The 24,278-nt window shown below is 40.3% G+C and overlaps 1 protein-coding gene across 7 annotated transcripts; it reads left to right on the top strand.

The window, feature by feature from the left end:
* The first annotated feature begins 447 nt into the window (after positions 1 to 447).
* LOC131257951 (uncharacterized) lies at positions 448 to 21,970 on the top strand. 7 transcript variants are annotated; one of them, XM_058258932.1, is made up of 9 exons: positions 448 to 601; positions 727 to 933; positions 8,679 to 8,739; positions 9,111 to 9,147; positions 12,345 to 12,422; positions 12,538 to 12,610; positions 14,106 to 14,145; positions 17,949 to 18,018; positions 21,291 to 21,970. In XM_058258932.1, exons 1-8 carry the CDS (start codon positions 560 to 562, stop codon positions 17,996 to 17,998), a joined length of 588 nt encoding a protein of 195 aa, XP_058114915.1. In that variant the 5' UTR covers positions 448 to 559; the 3' UTR covers positions 17,999 to 18,018; positions 21,291 to 21,970. The 7 variants fall into 7 exon arrangements, with proteins under 7 accessions (XP_058114915.1, XP_058114923.1, XP_058114937.1 ...); XM_058258940.1 differs by having other exon boundaries at positions 17,949 to 18,014; XM_058258954.1 differs by having other exon boundaries at positions 17,949 to 18,000.
* The last annotated feature ends 2,308 nt before the right edge of the window (positions 21,971 to 24,278 follow it).

The raw sequence follows: 24,278 nt of genomic DNA on the forward strand, positions 1-24,278 counted from the left end.
CGCTTGATCCTTTACTTATGTGGTCTCTGGTTAGTTTTGGAAGGTAAGCTTTAAATTCATATTTCTTCATGTGGTGTGGTCCGTTTGAAACTTCAATCTATTTCCGTTTAGGCTCATTTCCAAAGACGATCTTTCAAAATGCATGGTCAACATCCATAAAACGTATCCATGACGGTGGCTCCAGCCACGACATAACCTCCGAACGCGTGCTTGGGTAATGTAGGAGTCGACCAACCACACAATGCAGACATTCTGTGCCTGCCTACGACGCCTGATGCGAAGGCACTTAGAAATCGTATACGTGGATGAATTTTTTTTTTAATCGTCCAGTAAATGTCCAGATATATAACAGTTAAATGACAAAAATAGAGTATTTTTTGGTTCCTGGCGCCTAAATTGGTTCCCATAAATTTATTTTTTTTGCCACGTACGCAACTTCCCACAAATTTATAGCTGCCTGCGTATTCTTTGTCACGCTCTGCCAGAGTATCAAAACTATTTCTATCCTCGTATCATCGTGTAAGATAGACGATTCATCCCTCCTCGCTCTCTCTCGAAAATGCTCGATTCGTGGCGAAATCCTTCCCAACACTCCAAAAGCGTAACTCTCTCACTCTCAAGGAAGCGTAATCTCTCTTTCTACTTCCATTTGAATCAATATCTCACAGAATTTAAATTCCATTGCCTTGTGTTTTATTATGCCTCTCTATCCTTACAATATACCAGCAGCAACAACAGAAGAATCAAGAGCCATGGTTTGCAGTGAGCATAAAGCCCCAGAACATGATACCAGGTCTCATCATCGGTTTCCTTCTTGGGTTTTTGATAGATTTATCAGCACCCCACAAACGCAACACAAGAAACAATTCTTTTTCCAATTTGAAGAGGCAGCAACAGCTAATTTCAGATGGCTGTGATGAAGAGCTCAAAATGGTATCTGTATTTGTCCTCAAACCCTTCATAAACTTTAGAAATTTGAAGTTGGGTTCTCTTCTTTTGTTAGTTCTTGCTAAATGACTGTTCATGAGGGCCGACCTTTTGGCAATCCAGGTGTTTGTATGGCGGCCGCATAATGGATGGTAAGAAACCCAACCAAAATATCTCCCCAATTGGATGATTCTGACTGCTCGATTGGGCCGCCTGAATCTGTGCCCTTTGCTTTTATTGTCCATTTGCAAGATGCCAGTAGGAGGGCTCGGACCATCAGATAGGAAGATTTTGGGGCATGAACCATCCCATGATGTCTCACCAGGTGAACAGACTAGATTATGTAAATGTAGGTCCCACCGCTTCAATTACCTGGCAAAAAAGAAGAGGCACTATTACTTTTGATCGAGCATCATACAGTTCCTCAACATTTGGATTTTGGTGTAGCAAAATGGCAGAACTTAGGCTGAAATGAAAATGCAGCTCATTAAGTACCTTTGTTCTTTTGTTACTTTTCCTAATTTAGTTTGGTAAACTTGGATTGTTGAGTGACAGGTGGGTTTCTCTCGATTTTGATGATTGTCCAAGAAATCTATCTTTTAGACATTAGATTTATGAGAATAGATTATATGTAATTCTTGGGTAGGTTGTCATAACGATTGTGGTTGTGGTGGGTTTAGAGGAAATATTCAATTCCCTGGCCGAATTTAGGGGTTTTCATTTGGGCCCACATTCCTTTTTGGTGGACCACATTTTGGTGATCCATACCATTCATCCGTGGCCGCATCTTCGGTGGAAGGTGCCGAAAGAAAACTAATCTTCAGACCACTCTAGTCATTTGATCATTGGCCTTCAAATCAAGGTATTCCATAACGGTAACAGTGGCTGTAACAGCCATCACCATTGCCTTTATGACATGGGCTATAATGGCCGTTACGGCTGCTCTCTCTCTCTCTCTCTCTCTCTCTCTCTCTCTCTCTCTATTGAACAAAAAACTGAAAAACCTATATCTGCCTCGTCATGGACCGTTACAACCTTTACGAGAGGCATAATGGGCTGTTACATGGGTTGTAATGGCCTTTATGTTTTTTTTTTCCCCGTAATGGCTGTTATGGCCTTTATAACCCATAATGTGTAATGGTTGCCACTTCAACCTTTACGTAATGGTCTTTTTAGCCCCGTAACGGCCGTTACGGCCAATGTCGTCGAATTGCATATGTGATCACATCCACGTCCCTGTTACGGTTGCGACCGCATATTTTTATTTTTATTTTTTTCAAAATTTTTCATATATATATATGGAAAATTTTAAAAAAAATGTAAAAAAATTATAAGAAACTAAGGGGAACTTTTCTAAGTTAATAGATAACTAATTTTACATAGTTAAAATACATTTGAGAGAGAAAAAAGCAATTAAACATCAAGTAATCAACATTCAATGATATAGTTAGCAAGAAGTAACAACAAAATCAACAAGCTATCTTCCTTGAAACTTAAAAGTGCTTGAATCTTGATCTTCCAGCTTCCAAGAGAGAGTGAGAGAGATTAAGATCACTTGGAGAGAGAGAGAGAGAGAGAGAGAGAGAGAGAGAGAGAGAGAGAGAGAGAGAGAGAGAGAGAGAGAGAGCACTTGTAATTGAGAAATGTAAGAGTAGAAGAGAGTAAGAGAGTTTTGGAGTGAGAATATTCTAAATGAAGGAGATTTGGAAGCCTTTTTATAGGAAAAATTAGGGGTGCACATTGAACCGTGGAACTGGACCGAAACCGATCCAACGGTCCGGTTTGGTCCGATTCTACATTGCACCGGTTCCGGTTCCGGTTCTAAATTTCCAAGAACCGTTAGATATGGTTCGGTTCCAGTTTAGGGCCATGTAGAACCGAACTGAACCGTGAGCCGAACTGTTGGTCAGAATCGTGGATCCGAACCGTTGATCCGAACCGTGGATCCGAACCATTGATCTGAACTTGAGATTAAAAAAAAAAAAAAAAAAAAAAACCCTAATTTGTTTCACCCTACTCTGTGGTGCGTCTGCCTCTCTTTTGCCGTTTCCCTCTCTCTCGCCGTTTGCGTTCCATTGCCCAGGGCCCAATCTCTCTCGCCCCTACCCTCTCTCTCTCTCTCTCTCTCTCTCTCTCTCTCTCTCTCGCCGTCTCTATCTGGGTGCTGCTGCGGCTGCCCAGGCCCCTGGTCAAACCATGCACTTATCCGCAAGTCTCTCAAATATATACAATTAAGAAAATGTATACATGTTGGCTACATGTCCCTTCAGGATGAATTTATTGGTGTGATTCTAGATTCACAGGTTCCCATGGTGGTGTTTCGAAGTTGGACTGGGAGACTCAAATGAGAATAGCTCTGGAAGCAGGCAGAGGTCTGGAATACCTACATGAACATGTCAGCCCCCCTCTGATTCACAGAGATTTCAAGAGTAGCAACATCCTCTTGGACAAGAACTTCCATGCCAAAGTTTTAAATTTTGGCTTGGCCAAGCTTGCCATCCCTCAAAAGTACAGTTTCAGATTTCAAGAGTAGCAACATCCGCTGGATTTTTATAAGCCCAGAACCGTGGAACCGATCTGGAACCGAACCGTTTTTCACGCTCCGGTTTCGGTTCGGTTCTAGGGTGCTAACGGTCCGGTTCCAGTTCCGAAAATTGTAGAACCATTAGGAATGGTTCGGTTCCGGTTTCACCCCAGAACCGAACCGAACCAAACCGAACTGTGTGCACCCCTAGGCAAAATGTTGTTTTATTGTAAAAAAAAAAATAATAAAAAATATAATGTGCCATGGGCAATATGCGATTGCATACATTGCATATACGATCGCTTATTTTCACCTATGCCACATGCGATCGCATATGCCATTTGCATATGGATATGTGCAAATGCGATCGCATATGTGCGGTCGCACATGACAACATTGGTTGCGACACACCTCGCTTCAAATGGATGGCTGAATACTGAAGACACAAGAGGACATGGAGCATCTAGGAGCAAAGAACAGGTATATAGGTGCCTTGGTGACCTTAACCTTGAACCAAAACAACCCTTAATCTCTAAATGATCTTAACCTTTATAGGTAAGCCTTGTTTGATCATCCATAGCCTTACAAGATAAAATTGGAACATCATAAGGCTAAAATATGTGCAAAATTGATGTAAACCAAACTGACCAAAACAACAGACTTTCGAGGGTTGTCGATCGAACCTCCGATCAATTGACGGCGTAGTCGATCGATCGATGGACATGCCCGATTGATTGACCAGAGCCGAAATTGTCTAGCAAGTTTTTGTTTGGAAATCATTTCGATCGATTGATCAATTGATAGACTAGTCCGATCAATCGAAGGAGCCCTAAATTGTCCAGCAAGCTTTTGGATATATGCTGAAATTATAGTGATCAATCGATGCATTGCTTGCTCGATCGAACCGGCCGTTTTTTGACCGTTGGAACTTGGTTCCTTTATAAAGGGCATACAAACTTTGGGCACTTTGAGGTGTTTTTGGTGCAATAGAAGGTTATGTGATTCCACATTGATATTCCACATCATAGACCTCAAATTGCATGAGTTTCAAGCAGGGCGTTCGAAAACGGGGTCGTAACAGCCAACCCCTCTTTTTTGTGCCCGTAACGGCCGTTACGAGGCCGTAACGGCCGTTATAGTCCATAACGGCCGATACAGTACCGTGACAATTGTTACAGCCTAAAGAAAATAGGAAAAAATGGAAAAAAAAAGAAAAAAGAAAAAAAAACTTACCTTTTTTCTTTTCTTCTTTTCTTCTTCTTCTTCTCGGGTTGCGGCTGTGGCCCTAGTGCGTCTCCCCCTCTCGTTTTCTTTTTCTCTCTCCTTTTCCCTTTCATTCCCTCTCGTTTTCTCCTTCTCTCTCATTTTCCCTTTCTTTCCCTCTCATTTTTTTCTTTCCCGCTCATTTCTCTCTCCCTCTCTCGGTCTCAAAAAAAATGAACGGACGGCGTGGCTGTAAAACAACCACGTACCTTATTTTTTTAAGTGGTCTGCGGCGCACACCGCTTAGTGCACTTGCACTGTTTTAGTGCATGCAGCCCACCTTGTTTTATATATTGTATTATATATCCATGCCACCCATCAGTTTTTCCTGATCATTTCAAGGCATGGTCCCTAAAATGAAGCAGATCCAGATCTAAGTGGACTGCACAGTAGGATTGAATGCCCACTGTTAAAAACTTATTATGGCCCACTGTAATGTTTATTTACCATCGAAACTACTGATAAGGTTGCATGGGCCTGGATCAAGGAAAACACAAGTCGCATCTTAAAAATAAATAAAATATAATAATAATAATAATAATAATAATAATAATAATAATAATAATAATAGAAGCTATTGTGTGGTCCACCAAAGATTTGGATTTGCCTCATTTTTTGGACCATGCCCTAAAATGAGTTGGCAAAAAGGATGGACAGCATGGATATACAACAAATGCATCAAGGATTCAAGGTGGGTCTTATGTTCAGAGCGTCATTCACTAGCGGTCCACTTGAGGTTTAAATTGCCTGTTTTTTTGGATCATGCTTTAAAATGAGCTGGCAAAATAGATTGACGGCACGGATATACAAATACATTAAGGTGGACCCCAATTTCAAGGCCTCACCCACTAGTGGTCCACCTTAGATATGGATCTGCCTCATTTTTGGACCATGCCTTAAAATGATTTGATAAAACGGATGGATTTCATTGATATACAATACATACATCGTGGTGGGCCCTATGTACATGGCTGTAAAAATTGTCCATGAGGCATACATTAACTCGAAATTAATAAATTAAATTATGGCACTATTGTTGCCATGTCACAATTCCAAAATTAAATTATTTAAATGATTTTCACCGTTAATTTGCAAACACTTGTTTTTCTGAAATAGGATCATCTGATATTTTTCGTTCTTCACTGTTCAATAAATATCCACCAATCCATTAGTGAGATAAGTGTTAATAGATTGCATGAATTTATAGTTGATTTGGGGCATCAAATCGTCCACCAAATTAGCTCTAAATCGACAACACTATTTACTTGGATATAATTTCAAATTTTTTCTTAAGATTTATTGGGAAAAATTATATTAATTTGTTAGATGTATGAATTATATAATTGGACATAAAAGTCCCTAGATTGTATGTTGAAATAAAATGTACACAAGTCACAAGGTATGTAATACACCAATACCTACAAATATGAGATATTTTGGTATTAGATTCATTCTAATTAATTCATATTCATATTATATAGTTAGATAATTAAATATAAAAGATCTATAGCTAACACTTGGTTGTCAGGTTCATAAATTCATCAGGTAGTCTGATACAACTTCTCACCAAAGAGTGAACCGTTACACTACTATAAACATGTTCCAAATTATAAATGAATGCATATTTGGAATATTTAGAATATTCTGGATTTAATTGATATTTTTCCATAATTTTTTGATGAAAAAAAAATTTGCACCGTTACGGGACCCATATCGGCCGATACGGGGTGTATCCTTATGGGTAACGGTGGGCACCGTTACCCCCAATGATACCGATACAAAATATCTTGGTTTCAAATCATCTTCATAAACTTTAACACTCTAATGAGGATTCCAACCTCCAATGAGAAGATGAACTTGAACTCTACTATTTTCTAGAGATTAGACCCAATCTCATTGGCATGTCTTTTGCCTAAATCCTTTAGAAGACCCTTCTAGTTGAATCCCCTAGGATTTCAACTATCCCATTAGTTGTAGGAGATTCTATCACCCTCCCATCACCTTGGTCACCTCAAATGAAGCATCACATGTAAGTTGTTTGTTTGTGGAACTAATGTAGGACAATTAACAGTCACATCCCACAGGCTACCCCACTTGAATCCGGTGTGAAATGTGCATTAATCAACCCCCTTTGAGGAGTCTCAAACACGAGACTTCTCCCGTGGGCCCCAAATCACATTGGTCACCCACCTCGAGTGTGTCCCTGCATCTTGCGGGCTACCCCACTTGAGCCCGGTGTGAAAATGCCCCTGCATTAGGAACTGAACCATTGACATCAATGGACGTGGGAGCAATTGAAGAGCGAGCGTGGGAGAGCTTTGAAGAAGTAAGTCGAGCACGACATGTAAGCGGGACTCAATCCGACAAGTAAGTGTCATGTATGAGTCCATATTTTCTTTCCTTGTGTAGGATTAAGGGTAAGAGTTTGTGACCCAAACTTCAATAGGTTCTTGTGTAGGGCTGAATTCATCGGACGCAGGTGCGTACATGTTAATCTTCGTGGGAGCCTCCAGCGGGAGTAAACACAAATCCTTGAACTAGGACCGAGGTTGTTGGTTAGTCGATAGAAAACTAACTAAATCTCAGCCTCTGGCGGGAGTGTACGTTAGGTTCTTGTGTAGGAACTAGGTCCTACTGTAGGGCTGTAAAGGTTAGAGGTGAACCAGTTGAAAATCTCTTATAGTGAATATCAGTATACTCGAGGAGAGTGCGTTCGCCAGGAGTAGAGTAGGGAAATCGAACCACTATATATGTTTGTGTTTGGGATTGTCAATTGTTCATATTTCTAATTATGCTTATGTGATTGTTGAGTTAAATTATATGTATGCATGATTAGATGAATGCTAGGATTGGAATAGTTAGTACATCCTACACACATGCACACTATCGATTGTAGACTAGTTGCGTATTGATTCATGCTTTGTAGTTTCTGTGATTGGACCCAATTTGGCTTGGAAGCTTTAGCGTTAAATTGTCTTACTTAGTTTAAATTTGCATATTTGTTAATTTTGAAGTAAGCACTTGAGCTTTTAATTGACATAATTTTTAATTGGTCCTATTCACCCCCCACCTCCTCTCTCTAGGACATAGCCTTCATTCCGTAGCTCCGCCAAGCTTCCGCACACATAGCCCGTGGGCCCACCACATGTAATTTCACTTTCTAAGATCCACCCCGTGCCAGGACAAAAAGAATAAGTCAATGGAGCTCGGACAAGCCCAACTGATCTAGACGAAGGATAGGATGCTATTCCACAAGAAAGTTGCCATCAAACAGTGAAGAAAAGGTGGCCAATTGACTTAGAATTAGCCATATTGACTACAGAGATCTTTAAATTATTTGGCGCGGGTTGGGTGATGCCAAGTACTATTCAAGATCTCTTTTTGGTTTGGCGGGGAGCTCTAAAGGGAAAAAGGAGAAAGTCCCTTTGGAGTTTTGTCTCTGCTTGCGAGTCTTTGGTTGATATGGAAGGGATATAATGACATGACATTCCGTAACAAAATTGATTTGTTTGAGATGGCATTTGAAAAGGCTAGAAATAGGATTGTAGGTTGGGCTTTGGGACTCAAGGTCTTAGTGTGTGTAATTGGAGTCTATCGATGTATGCAAGTGGAATGGTGCAGATGTTCTTTCTGCCAGTTCTCTCATCATCTGCTCCTTTTGTTTGGCCCTGTTTTTCTTCTTCTTTGAGCTTTTTAACTGTTGCCATTAAAAAAAAAGAGGAAGAAGAAGAAGAGAAGGTGGCAAAATTCTTGATTTTATTTATTTTTGGTTGTTTTCTTTCCTGTTATTTGATTTGATAATGTTGCATTGATGAAAACTGAAGCCTGGAACACCTTAAACTTGCTTGATTATGATGATCATGTGAAAAAAAAAAAGAACAGAAAGAAAAGAAAACAAAAAGGAACTTATTGCTATTTTTCACAAAAAAGTTGTCTGATTTCCCAATGGTGTTCTGAATTGTAGGTTTTGGTTGTTAGACAAGACCTGAAGATGGGAGCTGGGAAAATTGCATCTCAATGTGCTCGTAAGATGCATTCTCTTATGTTGATCAATGCCTTTTTTGACATTTCATGCTATTTCATGTCCTTTTAGTTCATTTCTTTCAGACGTGTAGTGGGTTTGGCTCTTTATTGAATCACACCTAGCTGAACTAATCATAAACTATTCGTACATTTGAGTGCTGGCTCTAAATCTTACTCCTCAATAGAGCATTTCTAGAAGTTGTAACTTGCAATTTTCATTAGTTGCTAGTTGCTACTAACTTTCAGGCCTGGCTAGACATACATTTTCTTTTATCAGTGCTGGGACCTCGTACATGTTGATTATTATCTCATTTCTTACTTCTTGAAAGGTATCTAATTCCTTATAATTTATTTAAATAATCCGAAATGACAGATGCGGCCACAGGCATGTATTCGGAATTGATACAAAGGTAATCTGCCCCAATTGTCTAATATGATCTCTGTTTTGAGTTCTAGCATCTCTTTGGATTCTAATTCGTTTGTCATGTATAGATAATCCTTTTGATCTTTCGTGCAGAAGACAGCATATATGCATGTTTCATTCTTAAATATCTAAACTTGTGATTGTCTGCATGATTTAGCTTTCTGTCCTTAATCTATAGTGCGCTTTCTTGTGGATTTTTGGGTTTTAGTTCTACAGTGGAGGCCTAGGTGGTGGTTGTGGACATTGAACACCTTGGAAGTGAAACTGATTTATGTGGAATCCTACTTATCCTCGTTGTAGGAAAAAAAAAAAAAAAAAGAGAACTGGTGTGGAATACGTTTTCCTTTTCCAAGATATCATGGAAATCGATGTCACCCAAAAAAGGTGTTAAATCGATTTATGAGGCTGCAGAAGGAAGCAAGCCTACTTCACCTTCTTGCTTTGGTTTGTTTTCCAAGATTTTCCATGGAAAATAATCTTCAAAAAGAAAAAAAGAATAAAAGATTTTCCATGGAAAATCACACTCCATGATAAACAACGGAATTACTGTCCAAATCCAGTTTTCCATTTCCAAATGAATCCTTGTTCATTTTCCATATCCTTGTTTTAGTTTTCCTCCACCCGAACACAACCAGTCTCTTTTGAGCTTGTTTTAAATCTTAAGTTGTGGCAAGGCAACATTGAGAGTATTTTCTTAGAACAGTTTGAAGATAGCTTTGTCTGCTAGTTGATGTATATTTCTACACACAGTAATGCTTGATCACTGCAAGAGGTGTCGAAAGCTGCTACTTATTGGTTTTGATAATTTCTTAAGAGAAGGAGACTTTAGAAGGATATGTGAAATATTTTGAAAGGTAGCAATCTGGTAAATCAATTCGATAAGGGCCTGTTGGTTTTCCTATTACCATAGTAATGTAGAGGAAATGAACAATGATTACAAATTACTTTACATGTCTCCTGCAACAGTTGTATTTGATCACAATGATGACAATTTTACATTATTTGATTTATCCACGATAAAATCGTATTGACTTACATTCTTACAATGTCAAATCATCATCAAAATAAACTGATGTTATTGTTTAAATGGAGGTTTAAACAATAATGATATGGAAAAGTGCAATGATTATAAATTACTTGTTTACTGAATGCATCTACGTTTGGCTGGTCATTCCTGTGTTCGGTTTGGCAGTGGCAAAGCAGATGATGACACAATTACTATACAATGCCAGTGAAATGGGCAAAACAAACAAATCCTAAGGACCAGTTTGGATTATGGACTACGACAGTAATGTGGTGTAAAACTCACATTATTATATCTTACCTTTGATTGGATATTGCCAACTATCAAATCATGGTACTCCTTCAAAATCACCGCAAGACATGGATTGGCGGAGGTGTTGACGTGGCATAATTTTGTGGGCCCCACCAGTATATGTTATATCCACACCATCCATCCATCTCGCGTGATCATTTTATGGAATGAGACAAAAAATGAGGCAGATCCAAAGCAAAAATGGACCACACCACAACTAGCAGTGGGTATTGAATGCCTACCATTGAAAACTTCTTGGGGTCCACAAAAATGTTGGATCAAGCTAATTTTTGTGATTTCCCTTCATCCAGGTTTGTTTGACCTTATGAACAAGTTGGATGGCAAATAAACATCCTGGTGGGTCCTAGGAAGGTTTCAACGTTGGGCGTAGTTGTCCCCAGTGCTTTTTGTGGTGTGGTTTACTCGAGCTTTGGATCTTTCTCATTTTTGGGGACATGCCCTGAACTGATATTGCAAAATGGATGGATGGTGTGGATATAACACATATTGACGAAATTACATCCAAGTGTATCTAACTAGGGAAAGTACTTTACATGTCGGACGTGGAGCTGCGAGAGGTGTATTGTGTACGACCGTTATCCTGTTTTACTTCCGACTACCGGATTAATGATAATCATTACTCATTTACCATACATTACAACACATTACTGTTGTAATTGGTAATCCAAACAGGCCTGAAGTAATTTCCTTCTAAGCAACCATTTTATTGCTCAAGCATGATTACAAGTAGGAACTAAGACAAGAATAAAGCAAAAAATAAATCTAAATAATGAAACCTAAATGCTCAATGCACAATGAGGCTATTGAAAATTCACTAATTGGCATTGGTCAAGGTGTTCCGTATCCGTTATGATACCACCGTAAAGGCTGATATATATAGGTAACATCCATTTTGCGAGACCTTTTGCAATAGTGTTAGTCTCAATATGGATGTAGGACGACAAGAACAATTGGTTAACGAAGACCAATCTCAGGTAGTGGATTTCAGCTGGATATCAGTAGCTGGGATATAGGCAGACACTTTCATATGTTGTTTTGATCAGAACGAATGGTGGAAGATCCTTTAAAATTCAGTAATGGAATTTCAGTCCAAAATACTTACTATTCTTGTGATAGCATTCATAATTCAAAATGGTTGCCTCATTTTTTAGGTGATTATGGTAACAGGAAAATTTGTGGGGGGGGGGGGGGGGGGGGGGGGGGTTTGGAAATCCACTAATATATGCACTACAATCCACAATACAAAGCATGGCTATTTAAAGCTGAAAAAGTGTAGTTTGATGGGAAACAAGAACTTATTTAGGGCATGTTTGGAGGTTTCCAGAAAGAAAATGAAATTGGATGTGGCCCGGCCCCTGCACATTTTGCAGAATTGGAGACATTTGGTGCATCTTATGAAGTGTGGATGCCAGGATCCAGTAAACACTCCCATACTGCAGAGTACACCCATAAATGACCATGCGATGCTACCAATCGGGTGCAGTACATTTTATTCAGGGCCGTGAACAGCTTCGTCCTCATATGGTGGGCACTTCAGACGGGGCCTTAACCTCTAACGAAACTCCTCGTTTTGTTGAAGATATTTTCTTTCCCTAGATCAGTTATGCTTGACATGAATTACTTTTTCTTAATCAAAGAGGTTTTTCAGCGTGCACGTTATCAACATTTATGAACAAAAAACCCATATTGTCATTCAAAATTTCTCGTTAGGGTTGTTTGAACGATTGAAGTCATTTTGGTCTTTTATTTTCGAGAATCATTGCTTATTTAAGGTGTTTCATCCTTAATTGAGATAATGATCATAGAAGAACAGCCCCTCATAACTTGTTATTGTGTATCTGTGGCAGCCAGCGATCCCTATTGAGACAATGGGAGCAATGTGGCCAGCCTAAAATAGTTGTTACATGCAAGAATCAACAAGAAATGTAGGCATCTCATCTTTTTAGCATGGATTGTTGGTCATATCTTTTCTCATAAAGATGCAAAAGGATAGCAATCATACTGGTTGGTTCTCTCTGACTACCTCTTCAACATTCATAGGAACAAGTTACAGGGAGCAGCATGTAGCATTGGCCTTCCAACTTTCGTTGTTGCGGATGCGGGGCGTACACAGGTATCCCTTTGTCTTTTTGATATTATATTATTTGCTTCAATTGTGATGGGGTTTTCTTTGTAATATCTTATCTGGACCTGCTTATGATGAAACATGTGCTATAAGTGAAGAGGAACTATAATGTCTTCAAGCCTCCGGTCCATTTGAGTGGGCCTCATGATTCTATGATCCACATCATTGGTAGATGGCGTAACCATGGATTATGCCCCAAAATTCTTCTGGATTGGAAGATCCTAGGCTTCCAAACTTGTACTCCCCCCCCCCCAGGCTTATTTCTGTATAGTTTTCTCAACTGTCTATTTGGAGACCATTGATAGAAGGGCTAGGATCTTCCAATATGGGGGACTTTACATACCCCCACTGTGGGGCCCATCTAATCAATGGTCTGGCTCAGTGAACCATGGGCCTTGCTTATATGCTCTTGGTGCATCAGGATGCCATATGTATAGGGACCCTATAATTCCTCATGAATGAGTGTATTGGGAAAAAAAGATGCTGAAACCAGTGGGATCAACTGTGATCGATAAAAAAAATCGGGTTTTACAAACAAAAAACAACAACAGCATCATCATCATCATCTTCATCTAAGCTTATCCCAAATAATTGGGTTGGCTACATGAATCCTTTTGCCGCCATTCCACTCTATCAAGGGCCTTAACTTCTACTCATTTCTTACTTTCTCTTCCCATGCCCTAAAATTTGGAATACATATTGCAAACACTTATATATAGATATATAGGTATTGTAATACAGATACATATGAATAATCATGCAATATATATTGGATCTGCATATTACTTGAAAAAGTATTTAGGTAGATTTTGTTTTCATAAATGGTAAATGTAGGTTGGCAGGTCTTTCAAGCAAGCAAGATCTGGCAAATGCGCCAACCTGGCCGGCATGTGAAATGTGAGCCATGCATGAAACATGCCTCTCCGTGCTGATAACCTGGTAAAAAAAATAGGCAATCCACTCAATGGGTGGGAGTGTAGGACATGAATGTTTAATCTGTTGGCAAGTTCTTTTAACTGTCCACAGTTCCATACATCTTGTGGCCGACCTAATGCACTTGCCTGATTCCTGCACCAGCTAATCTTCATATTATGACCCCACATTATGCGTGTCTCAGATGTAACATGTGTGCCAGGTTAGCACCACACATGTTCAGCTTTTAAAGGTGCATGTTGAGAGGGTGCCTGGGGGGATAATGTAATTACATATTCTCCTGTAAAAGTAGGTCTATTTTATTACAAAATAAAAGAAAATTGTATATAGAAATACAATTATATAAATAATAGCTGAAAACAAGAAATAAAAGATAAAATATTATTTTGTCCTAATACATTCATTGCATGGCATGGCACACTATCTGATATTGCACTTCCCAAAAGGTAAGGTATCCTTATTGCTTATTACATAGATGCATAAGCTTATTTGGGCATTTTCTTATACCAAGCAAATTGTTTGAAATCATGGTTGTTTGTATCTTCCATAGGTTATGGCTGGGTCGAAGACAGTTCTTGCCATTGGACCAGGTATGGCCTTTCTTGTTGATACTTATCTGTATATATCATACCGTTATATGTTGTTTCATACCAATACATTTTCTATTGACGTTGAATTTCATTTGAGTTCGAAGCCTTCCCTATGGAGCAAAACATGCTTAGATGCGTATTATGGATGCATTCAACTTCTCCAAGGGGGTGTATTCAACTGGTCTATTAGACACCAGTGATAAGATCTTTATCTTGGAACTAGAACTTTCTATCCCAAGAGTGGAACTACTAGCCTTACATGAAAGGGGAAACGATTAACGATAATTCTTTGATATTTATATACAAGTATGCAATGAGTATTTGTCTATTCACCGAGCCACTGAGGTACTGCGAACCTACCTTTTTTATTTGTTAAAAAAAATTGGGCACAGATGGGTGTTCATGCTTCCCAAGATGGACAGGAGTCATTAAATCCAAATCACAAGTGGGGAAGAAAAGCTTCTTACTTTCCAAGATGGACAGGATTCATTAAATCCAAATCATAAGTGGGGAAGAAAAGCAGCAAAACCTTTTTTTTTTTTGGGGTTTTGAAGGGTTAAAAGCAAGAAAAACCAAAGGTGAACATTCTTAAAAGCGAGATGTTGGGCGTTGGTATCTATGAGGTGGAGGTGGAAAAGCTGGTGGAGGTGTTTGGTTGTCGTGCTGGGTCGTTTCTTTCTTCATATCTAGGCATTCTTTTATGTGTTGAAAGGCTCGCGAAGCATTTGTGGGACAAAGTTATTGAAAGAGTAGAGGAAATTATCAGGGTAGAAAAATTGGCGTCTCGCTTTGGGAGGAAGATTGATGTTAAGATAGCAGCTTTGTTGAATTTTCCACTTTATTTCCCTTTTAGGTGTTCGAAGGTTGTCTTGGATAGGCTGGAGAGTCTAAGGTGTAACTTTTTGTGGCAGAAGAGAAACAAAAGTTCCATATTTTAAAGTGGGTTGAGGTGTGTAAGCTTTATAGGAAGGGGGGAGCGGGTATAAGGAAGCTGGAGGTTATGAACTCAACACTGTTAGGGAAATGTAATGCAGGGGCATTTTCACACCGGGCTTGAGTGGGGTTGCCTATGGGATGCAGGGACACACTTGGGGTGGGTGGCCCGTGTGAGGCGGGTAGCTGAACTCAACACTGTTAGGGAAATGTAATGCAGGGGCATTTTCACACCGGGCTTGAGTGGGGTTACCTATGGGATGTAGAGGCACACTTGGGGTGGGTGGCCCGTGTGAGGCGGGTAGCTCATGTGAGGCGGGCCTTATCATGTGAAGCGGGTGACTCGTGTGAAGCGGAACCCATGTGAAGCGGGGCTCACAAGGGGGGTTCGACTGAGGTCCTAACCCATGCGATGTGGGGTTTATGCTATGAGATAAAAGGATTAATTCACCATGCTCTATCAGTTTGAGCTTTTAGAGCAAGTGGTTAATTGTCCTGCATCAAAGTGGTATCAGAGCGAGAGGTCTCGTATTCGAGACTCATTACCAGGGGTGATTAATGTAGGAGCATTTTCACACTGGACTCGAGTGGGGTTGCTTGTGGGATACAGGGACACACTCGGGGTGGACAACCTGTATGAGGCGGGTGGCTCGTGTGAGGTGGGCCCTATCCGTGCGAAGCGGAACCCATGTGAAGTGGGGCCCACGAGGGGGTTCGGCCGAGGTCCTAACCCATGCGATGTGGGGCCTGGGCTATGAGATAAAGGGATTAATTTGCCATGCTCTATCAGTTCAAGCTTTTAGAGCAAGTGGTTAATTGTCTTGCATCAAAATGGTTATAAAGATTTGATACTAAGGGTTGTTTATGAAGAGAGGTGATAGCGAGGAAACAAGCATCATATCAAGGAGGGGTGGTTGTGGAAAATAGATTCTTCCCTATATAGGGCTTTGATGGTTTGGAAGGCGGTTATTAGGATAGGGGCTATGTTTAATGAGGGGGATTGGATTCTTGTTAGGAGTGGGAAGAGGTTTCTCTTTTGGGAGGATGTCTAGATGGGAGAGAGGGCACTGTGTGATTACTTCCCAAGGCTAGCAAGGTTATCCCCGGAAGCAAACATTCCCATTGACAGCTGCTTTTCAGTTTCAGGAAATAGGGTGGTGGGGTCTCCTTATTGTCGGAGGTATTTGTTGGAGGGAGAAGCATATGATCTCATTCGACTTTTGGAGCAGCTTCAAAATCTCTATCTGTCTTTGGGAGATACGATGCGTTGGAGTGGAATAAAGAAAAGTCCGATTGGTTCTCAGTTAGTTTTTTATTTACAGTTCTTGGGCTATCATATGGAGAGTAAACAGGTCACACTGCTTTCATATTGTGCTACATACCCCCTTAAGGTAGCAGCTCTTGCGTGGCTAGTGGGAATAAGGTGCTCACAGTTGATAATCTTCGGAAGAGGAAGATGGTGAACCTCAGTATTTGCGTGATGCATATGCAGAATGCGTCAGTTGATCATCTCTTTATCCACCATCCCTTTGCTAGAGTAATGTGGGAGAGGTTCTTGGTGATGTTTGAGGTGTTGTGGGTGTTGCTAGGATCCATGGAGAGCCCCGTTCTGTCCTAGCATGGGGATGGTGTTGGGAAGGAAGGTAGGACGATCTGGAGACTTTGCCTGTTTGCAGACATTTGGGCCTTCTGGGGAGTAAGGAGTAATTGGTGCTTTTGTAATCGTAGGGCTGGTTTTGGAGGTTTTTAGAAGGGCAAAATTGGATGTAATGGGTTGGGCCTCTAATGTACAGGCTCTTGCCAAGTTTCCCCTCTCATCTTTATCTTGGTCTACCTTGTAATTTGCCTTAGATTTTTCTTTGGCTTTATCCTTTTCTTTTATAATAAAATCATTGCTTTTCAAAAAAAAGAAAAAAGAAAAAAAGGAAAAAAAGGAAAACAGAAGCCTACACAACAAGTATTGTGTTTGCTTTCTGCTCAAAACTGAGACCATATTGTGTATGCAACAATTTCAATTGCTGCTCAAAACTGTGACTGTACTGTGTATGCTACAGAATACTCACCAAACACGATTTGGTGGGATTGTCATTTGTAACCTTAAATGTAAATACGAGCCTTCTTTTGGTGCTGTTGCAAGCAATGTTCTTTTCGTGCAAGATGTTGAGGTTCTCTTCCCAACTCGAATCAGACAGCAGTTCAAATCTAAGTTTCTAATACCTTGAAAGCCGAAACCCTGTAGATGAGTGCTAGAAACAAGAAATTAGTGCCTCAAACATATCAAGTGTGAGCAAACAAAAAAGTGCAAAAAAGTGAATGAGACAAGTACCTAAGAAGAATGATAAGGATGGCAACTGCAACTACAAGTGACTGTTAAAACTCATTGATCTACTTGGATAAACCAAACTAACGGCTCGGGTCCAACTAGTAGTTTTGAACTATCATAATTATGAAACTGTATTAAGGAGTATGATTTGCTGGTATCCTTTTTTTTAAGAGGGATTTTGCTAGCCCTACATGTACGTGTAGCCCAGCTAATCTACACCAGCAGCCTTGCCAATATGGCATGTGTAGGTATACCTCCAAGCTGCCCATCGGTGGTCCTCACCTTCTTGATGCCTTGGCTAAAAATCAGGCTGATCCAATGATCAAGTGGGCCACAGTCCATGGAACAAATTGTTGGTCGCTGAACTGTCTATTTTTTGGGTATCTATCCAATGGGACCCACCTGATGGATGGCTAGGATCAGACACGTGGATGGACTGGTGCAATACACACGTGTGGGGTTACCAAACCTCATTTACTGGATGGATGCCTTGAGCTTTTAAAAAGTTCTCTTGAAGAATAATCTTGCACTACATGTTTGCATGCAGGTAGAAAGGCATCCGTGGATTCGGTGACAGGGAAACTGCGCCTTCTATGATGGTGAATCTGCTAACATGGGTTAGTTAGACTTAACTGCTCTGGACAATATTTAGTAATAGTTTTTTTTTTTTTTTTAAATTTTTTGCTAGCATCTAATAACAAAATTCTCATTTGAGAATTTTATTTTATTTCTCCCACCTTATTCTGGTTGATATTTTCTTTTCTTTGTATTTTTTTTTTTTTTTCTTTCTATAAAAATCATTTTGTGGATAATTTGTGTGAACTTCATGAAAAATCCAACACTCAAAAGGGGCAATAAAAGGACTGCTTGATAGATAGATTGCCCCAGCCTTGCCATCAACGGAGATAGTACTCTTGCAGCAAATCTAACGCAATTGACCTTTGAATCCCATCTCTGATATGCATAAGTGCATCAGATAGCAGCTGGCCAACCCAAGAAATGAATCACAATCTATATGGCAATAGGAGAACAGAAATAAGGATATCACAATATATCCAACCTACGTTACATTTTTGCAGTCTAAGATCGTCTCTTCTATTTTTTATTTTATTTACTTATTTCGAGTAGTTTTACTTGGTCTGAATATAGAACAACAATCTTGCACTTGTTGGCAACTCTTCAAAAAGGTGCCGAACGGGGCTCCCTAATTTTAGTTCTATCAAGGGATTCTTCTAAGGCGGGGGAAATGCATTGACAATCCCATGATCTTTTGATTATGTCAGGACTCTCCTTGAGCTCAGCAAGACTATGAAGTCCGTTTCTCCTTTCAGCGTTTATTTCCATCCCTTCCATCGAAACAACAAGCTCTGCTCCCTGAAAAGAACAATTTATAAAGCATTACTGATAATAGAAATCAATGAATTTATGGTTGAAAATTCAGACAATTTTTGGTTGCATCTGTGTATTGGAATGTAATACAGCTTAACTTTTAGTTCAGATAAAGAAGACCTTGGCTCTTACACTTTCAATGGAACTTTCCTTAAATCTTTTTAATAAAAGACCGATACTTACTAATTAGGGCTTGTTTGGTTGCCGGGGAATTTTATTCCCCCCCAATGTTTATGTTTCCTGGGGAAACCCGAGAAAAGGGTTAATATTTTCCAGAAGGTCCATCTTTGTTATATTAGAAAAGTGCAAATCATTGATCTAGGCGATCCGTCATGTGGTGCCCACCTATATTTCCCCCTTGCCTCTTGGAAAGTCACTTTGATCATATCATCGCAACCATCTAATTAACTATTGGGAAATGGATAATCCATATTGTTATGTTAAAAAGGGTCTAATCATTGTACATCATGTGGGGCCCACCATTGAGTGCCCATCCCTCCCAAAATCACTTTGATGTAATGATCTTAGTCATCAAATCAATGGATGGGAAATGAGCGGTCCATATTTATAATATTAGAAAAGGTCTAATCAGTTATTTAGACCACCTATAATGTGGGGCCCACGGCCCACCTTTTGAGCTTGGAGAAGAGTAGAGGAGAGAATTGCTTTAGAGTGGTGTGCAAAAGGTGTGGAGAGAAGGGCGTAGAGAGAAGGATGGGGTGTTAATTTGTTTTACAAGTTTTTGTAGCTTTTCCCAAGAAAATAGGGCCCTTGGGAAATTAAAGAACCAGGAAGCCAAACACGTTTTCTTGGGAAAAGCTGGGAATTTTGTTTCTGGAAAAAAAAAAGAAGAAAAAGAAGAAGAAAAAAAAGAAAGAAACCAAATGGGCCCTAAGATTTGCTGTAGAACTCTAATTTTCTGGTAATCTCCATTCAAAACTTCAGTATGTCTATATTACTACGAAATGTTTTCTGCTGAATTTGGGACTAATTTGGCTTTTTCATTTTTATCAAGAATTGTAATTTGATTTATTTAGGACCCATGGCTGAAAATTTAAAGAATACCTTAGTGGAAATATTTGGAGCTTCTTCTGCCTCCTTTTCTACCATGTCTACTGCGGCTTCCTGCTTTGGAACAAAGAAAGAAGAAAACAAGAGAAAGAGGCAAGAAAAAGAAAAAGAAATATTAAGTCCAATGAACTTGATGTATCTGATAAGTTTCGTCTCTTTTGTTCTTTTGTCATTGATATTCTCCCAGAGAATCTAATGATTCTTGAGGGTTTGCTAAAATTAGGTGTAGATACATCAAAGCACCGTGCACTTGATGATTTGAGTCGCCACTCGCCAGTCATTATATATCATATCAGTACTATGTCTTCTCTATATGGTGTAGTGGAGGACATTTTCCCCTTGCAATTAATTTTTCCAGGGGCTGTACACATCTACTATTTAGAGGATATGGAAAGACGTTATCTAGAAAGCTAAGGGTATTTTGGGAAGTGAAAATGTGGCTGCTGTCAGCTTTTGAGGTTAGGATTTTACTCACAAAAAACCACTTAATGCCTTAGATTTCTTTCCCACAAAGTACTATGTCGGCTGTTGTACTTTCCCTCCTAAAGAACCACACTAGCACAAGGTTACTTTCTGGGTTACTTGTGCTAATTGAGGGCTATGTGGGTGAACTTGCATATGATCCATTCCATCCATCAAGTACGCTGGTCGCTGGGTCATGTTCACCATTCCATCCATGATCCAGAACTCAGGTGCGCCCACCACGGGAAACAGAGGTGATGGAATGCCCATCATTAGTTTTTTTCTAGGGCCCACTGTGGTGGTTATATGCCATCGAATCCATTCATCTGATGTGCCTCATCAGGATGAAATAATTACCCAAAAATCAGAGCATTCAAAAACTCAGGTGGGCCATACCATGTGATTTAGAGGTTTTGGGTATAATTTTATGGCGTGGCCCACCTGAGTGTTGAATCTGCTTGATTTTGGGATCAGGTCAAAGCATGAGTTTGCAAACCTGATTGATGTGGTGGATTTCATGCATGCCAACTCATTACCCCACCCTAGAGAACCCAACCTGGTAGGAAAGTTTTTTGCCCTCCAAAAGTGTCTCTGCAATTTCTTTTCGTCCTTCCTCTCTCCACATGCGTTGCTCGTGTCATATCCCTAGCGATCTTAAAAAACAGGAAAAAGCAGAAATTGTTGGGTACATGGAAAAGTGTGTGTGTGTGTGTGTGTGTGTGTGTGTGTGTGTGTGTGTGTATTTGTTCTTTTCATGGAAAAGCAGTCTTATAGTCCATGATTTAATGGGGACACATAAAAACCGGTGTGCATAAATAATACCCGTATTCAGTTTTGTAATGACTGCTATTGAGTGAGTAATGGGAGTTAATTTACCAAATAATGGATCTTATTATTTAACCAGTGTTTTTCTGTTACAGAGATGAATGTAGACTGACTGTTCCCTTCGTGATGGTTGTCATAACAGGTGTTATAATGAGTTTTTAGACCCTGCTGGCGGATGACCGGCAGTTGGATCCATGTGTTCATTTATTATCATGGGGTGCTTCAAGAATTGAAAGAAATTGAAATTCACAATTATTCACTCCTGAGAAGTAAGAAAGCAGTTTGATGATGATGACAATGATGAGGATATGAACAGCAGCTAAGGCCCATTTGGATGCATATTGTACAATGTTATTTGATTAAGAGCATTCTGCCTGATCGTGTTTTGATTTTTCAGATAGTTTTGGCGATCCCCAAGTCAGCATTGGAACCAACACTATACAGATTGGAATCCTTGACAACAGATGTTTTCGCTAGCAGCTACACCATCCAAGCTCTGTGGGGGCCCACTGTTATTTGTACAACATCCACTCCGTCCACCAGGTGCACCCCTCGACCATTGGGCCAGAAGTCAGCCCAAACCACAACTCCAGTAGGCCACACCAAAGGGAATAATGGGGGATAGGGACACTATTGAAAACATTCAGGATGCTGCTCACCTTTGAGTGTGTATATACCATCCAATTGTTCATTAGGTGTAACTTGTCTGGATGAAGGAACACTCCAAAAATCATCCTCATCCAATACTCAAGTGGGCTACGACTCATGGATTTATTGGTTTTGGGCATGTTTCTTGCCTACCCAAGTTTTGGATTGCAGTGATTTTTTTGCTGTTTGGTGATGGACAGAGAGGATGCCATACAGCACATAGTGGGCCCCATAGAGCTTGGCACCTGCTGTAGAGAACTCTGGTCCACACGATCTATATTTAGACCAACCAAAATGGATTCGGTTACAACATTGGTGGGATATCGTCGTATCCAATTATCAATAAATATGCACTGAACAGTAGAAGATAAAAAAAAGGAGAGAGAGAGAGAGAGAGAGAGAGAGAGAGAGAGAGAGAGAGAGAGGCCTGGATGGTTAAACCCAGATGCCGCACATGAGTCCATGTGGAGCACATGCATAGGATTGAAGCCGTTCATCAGGCTCAGTGCTGCTGCTGAAACGTGCAGGCCCAAAACTTCAGTTGGTCTCTTCAACTAGTTGCACCCAATGCGGGAAACGGACAGAAATGGCAACTGACAGTCCGTATTCAACGCACATCTGTGACCTACTTGATGAACAGACCTGCCTGATTTTTGGGCCAAGGGCAGATCAACGATCGAGCGCTCTTGCATGCGCAGTGCATGTGTGTGCACCTGGGTTTTGTAGCAGCAGATCGGCACTTGCAAGTAGAAGCATTCGTTGAGTTTTTAAGTTGCGGAGAAACTTACTCTTGCATTGTTCAGTTGCCCTTCGGTCAAGGTCTTGGGTTCCATTTCAATGCAGCAACAGAGTCGATCCATGGCAAGAAATGCCGAGCAAATCCGGCTGGTAGAGGCGGCTTCGATGACCTTTATAGCCCGAGGCAGGAATTGGGTTTGCCTGTAGCTCCCGATCAGGATTAGGTGTGGCCCACGGATCTCTCTTGGCGACGACTTGACTTGGAAGAGAAGGTAGAAGTAAAACAAGCCCAACCCCTTCTTCACTGATATCCCGTGCTTCTTGTTGAGTCTCATGAGTTCGTGAGAACTTTGAATGTATGGCGGGAAGCAACGTTTCTGAATCACCACCCAATTTAATTTCCTTTGAAGGGGACCCAAGTCATTGTTTTATTAACATGCGCTCTGCATGAATGGCTCTCCAATAGTCAATCTTAGAGTTGACATTTAGAAGGCTAATGTTTCACATCTGATGGGAAGCAATGGGAGTTTTCGACGGTTAGGGTCGTCGAAGTGGTGAGGTTGAGGCTCCACAGGCCATCCTCTTTTTTTTTTTGGTAAAAAAAGGAAAAAAAAGAAGAAAGGCTATCCATGAATGGGCGCTCGGGATGAATGGTGCAGATTCTATGAAGGTGGGGGCGTATATATGGTGGAGTGTGTGTGATTTATCCAGGGTTCGATCCCTGGTTTTCTTTGCTTGTAGAACCATACTAAATACCTAAAAAGGGAAAAAGAAAGGACATTGCAACCTTTTTCAATCAAATCCTGACCGACCGACTAATGGGCCACCTCATGGATGAACCAATAGTGGAAAATTGCAGCATTTGGTTGTGTCCAAAAATTCGGTCTCTCACACGGACACCACCGTGTATGGATTAAGATCCAAAAGCCACACTGTATTCAATATTCTTACTATTGATATTCGTTTTTGAATGCGGACCATCCAAAAGAAAAAATTCAATGGTTTGCATTTAATTTGGAAACAGATGGTAGGGATCATTCTTTTGGCGTGATTATTGGATCGTGGCCCATCTATGTTACCGCCTGGAGGATGGACGGTTACAATCATCATGAGATCTTAGAATGTGGGTCCCGAAGAGGGCAAGGCAGAGGTGGACCCTTAACTCGATCCAAGCCTGCGTTGTGTTTGGATGGACGAGATGAAATCAGGATAATCAGGTTAACAATCAATGATGAATTGACAAGATCCAATGGTTCTTCCCTCAACTTGCAATTACATCACTTTCAAGTCCAACTTGAAAGTATGGATAGCTTATTTCTACTTTTATTAGACAGGAGATAATTGCAATTCAATTAAATTGTGCATCCAAACGCACTAAATGCGGGATTGGATTGGCGGACGATCTGAACGGGCAAGCTAGTAGTCTCCAACCAAATTGCCAACCGTTCACACAACTGGTAAACATTCATGAACTGAAAGATCAGGCAGATCCACAACTCGGGTGGGCCACACCAATAAAACGGTGGAACAACAACGTCCAACCTTGAAACCTTCTTGGAGCTGACCATGATGTTTATATGCCATCCAAACCGTTCATAGAATTATTACCACTCAGGTAAACTATAGGAACAAATATCGTCCTGGTACAGAACTCCTGTCACTGCCAGTGCGTTCAATCCCCATTGTTTTGTGTGGTATTTTTGGATCTTTCTGATTTTTAAAATCCTTTCCCATTGTGGTATTT

The sequence above is a fragment of the Magnolia sinica genome, chromosome 1 (genome assembly GCF_029962835.1).
Source record: "Magnolia sinica isolate HGM2019 chromosome 1, MsV1, whole genome shotgun sequence".
NCBI lineage: Eukaryota > Viridiplantae > Streptophyta > Magnoliopsida > Magnoliales > Magnoliaceae > Magnolia > Magnolia sinica.

Coding starts and splice junctions, on each gene's coding strand:
- LOC131257951 (XM_058258932.1), top strand. CDS start 560: ATGCTCGATTCGTGGCGAAATCCTTCCCAACACTCCAAAAGC. Junction 934..8,678: donor GTGATGAAGAGCTCAAAATG/GTATCTGTATTT, acceptor TCTGAATTGTAG/GTTTTGGTTGTTAGACAAGA. Junction 9,148..12,344: donor TATTCGGAATTGATACAAAG/GTAATCTGCCCC, acceptor TATCTGTGGCAG/CCAGCGATCCCTATTGAGAC.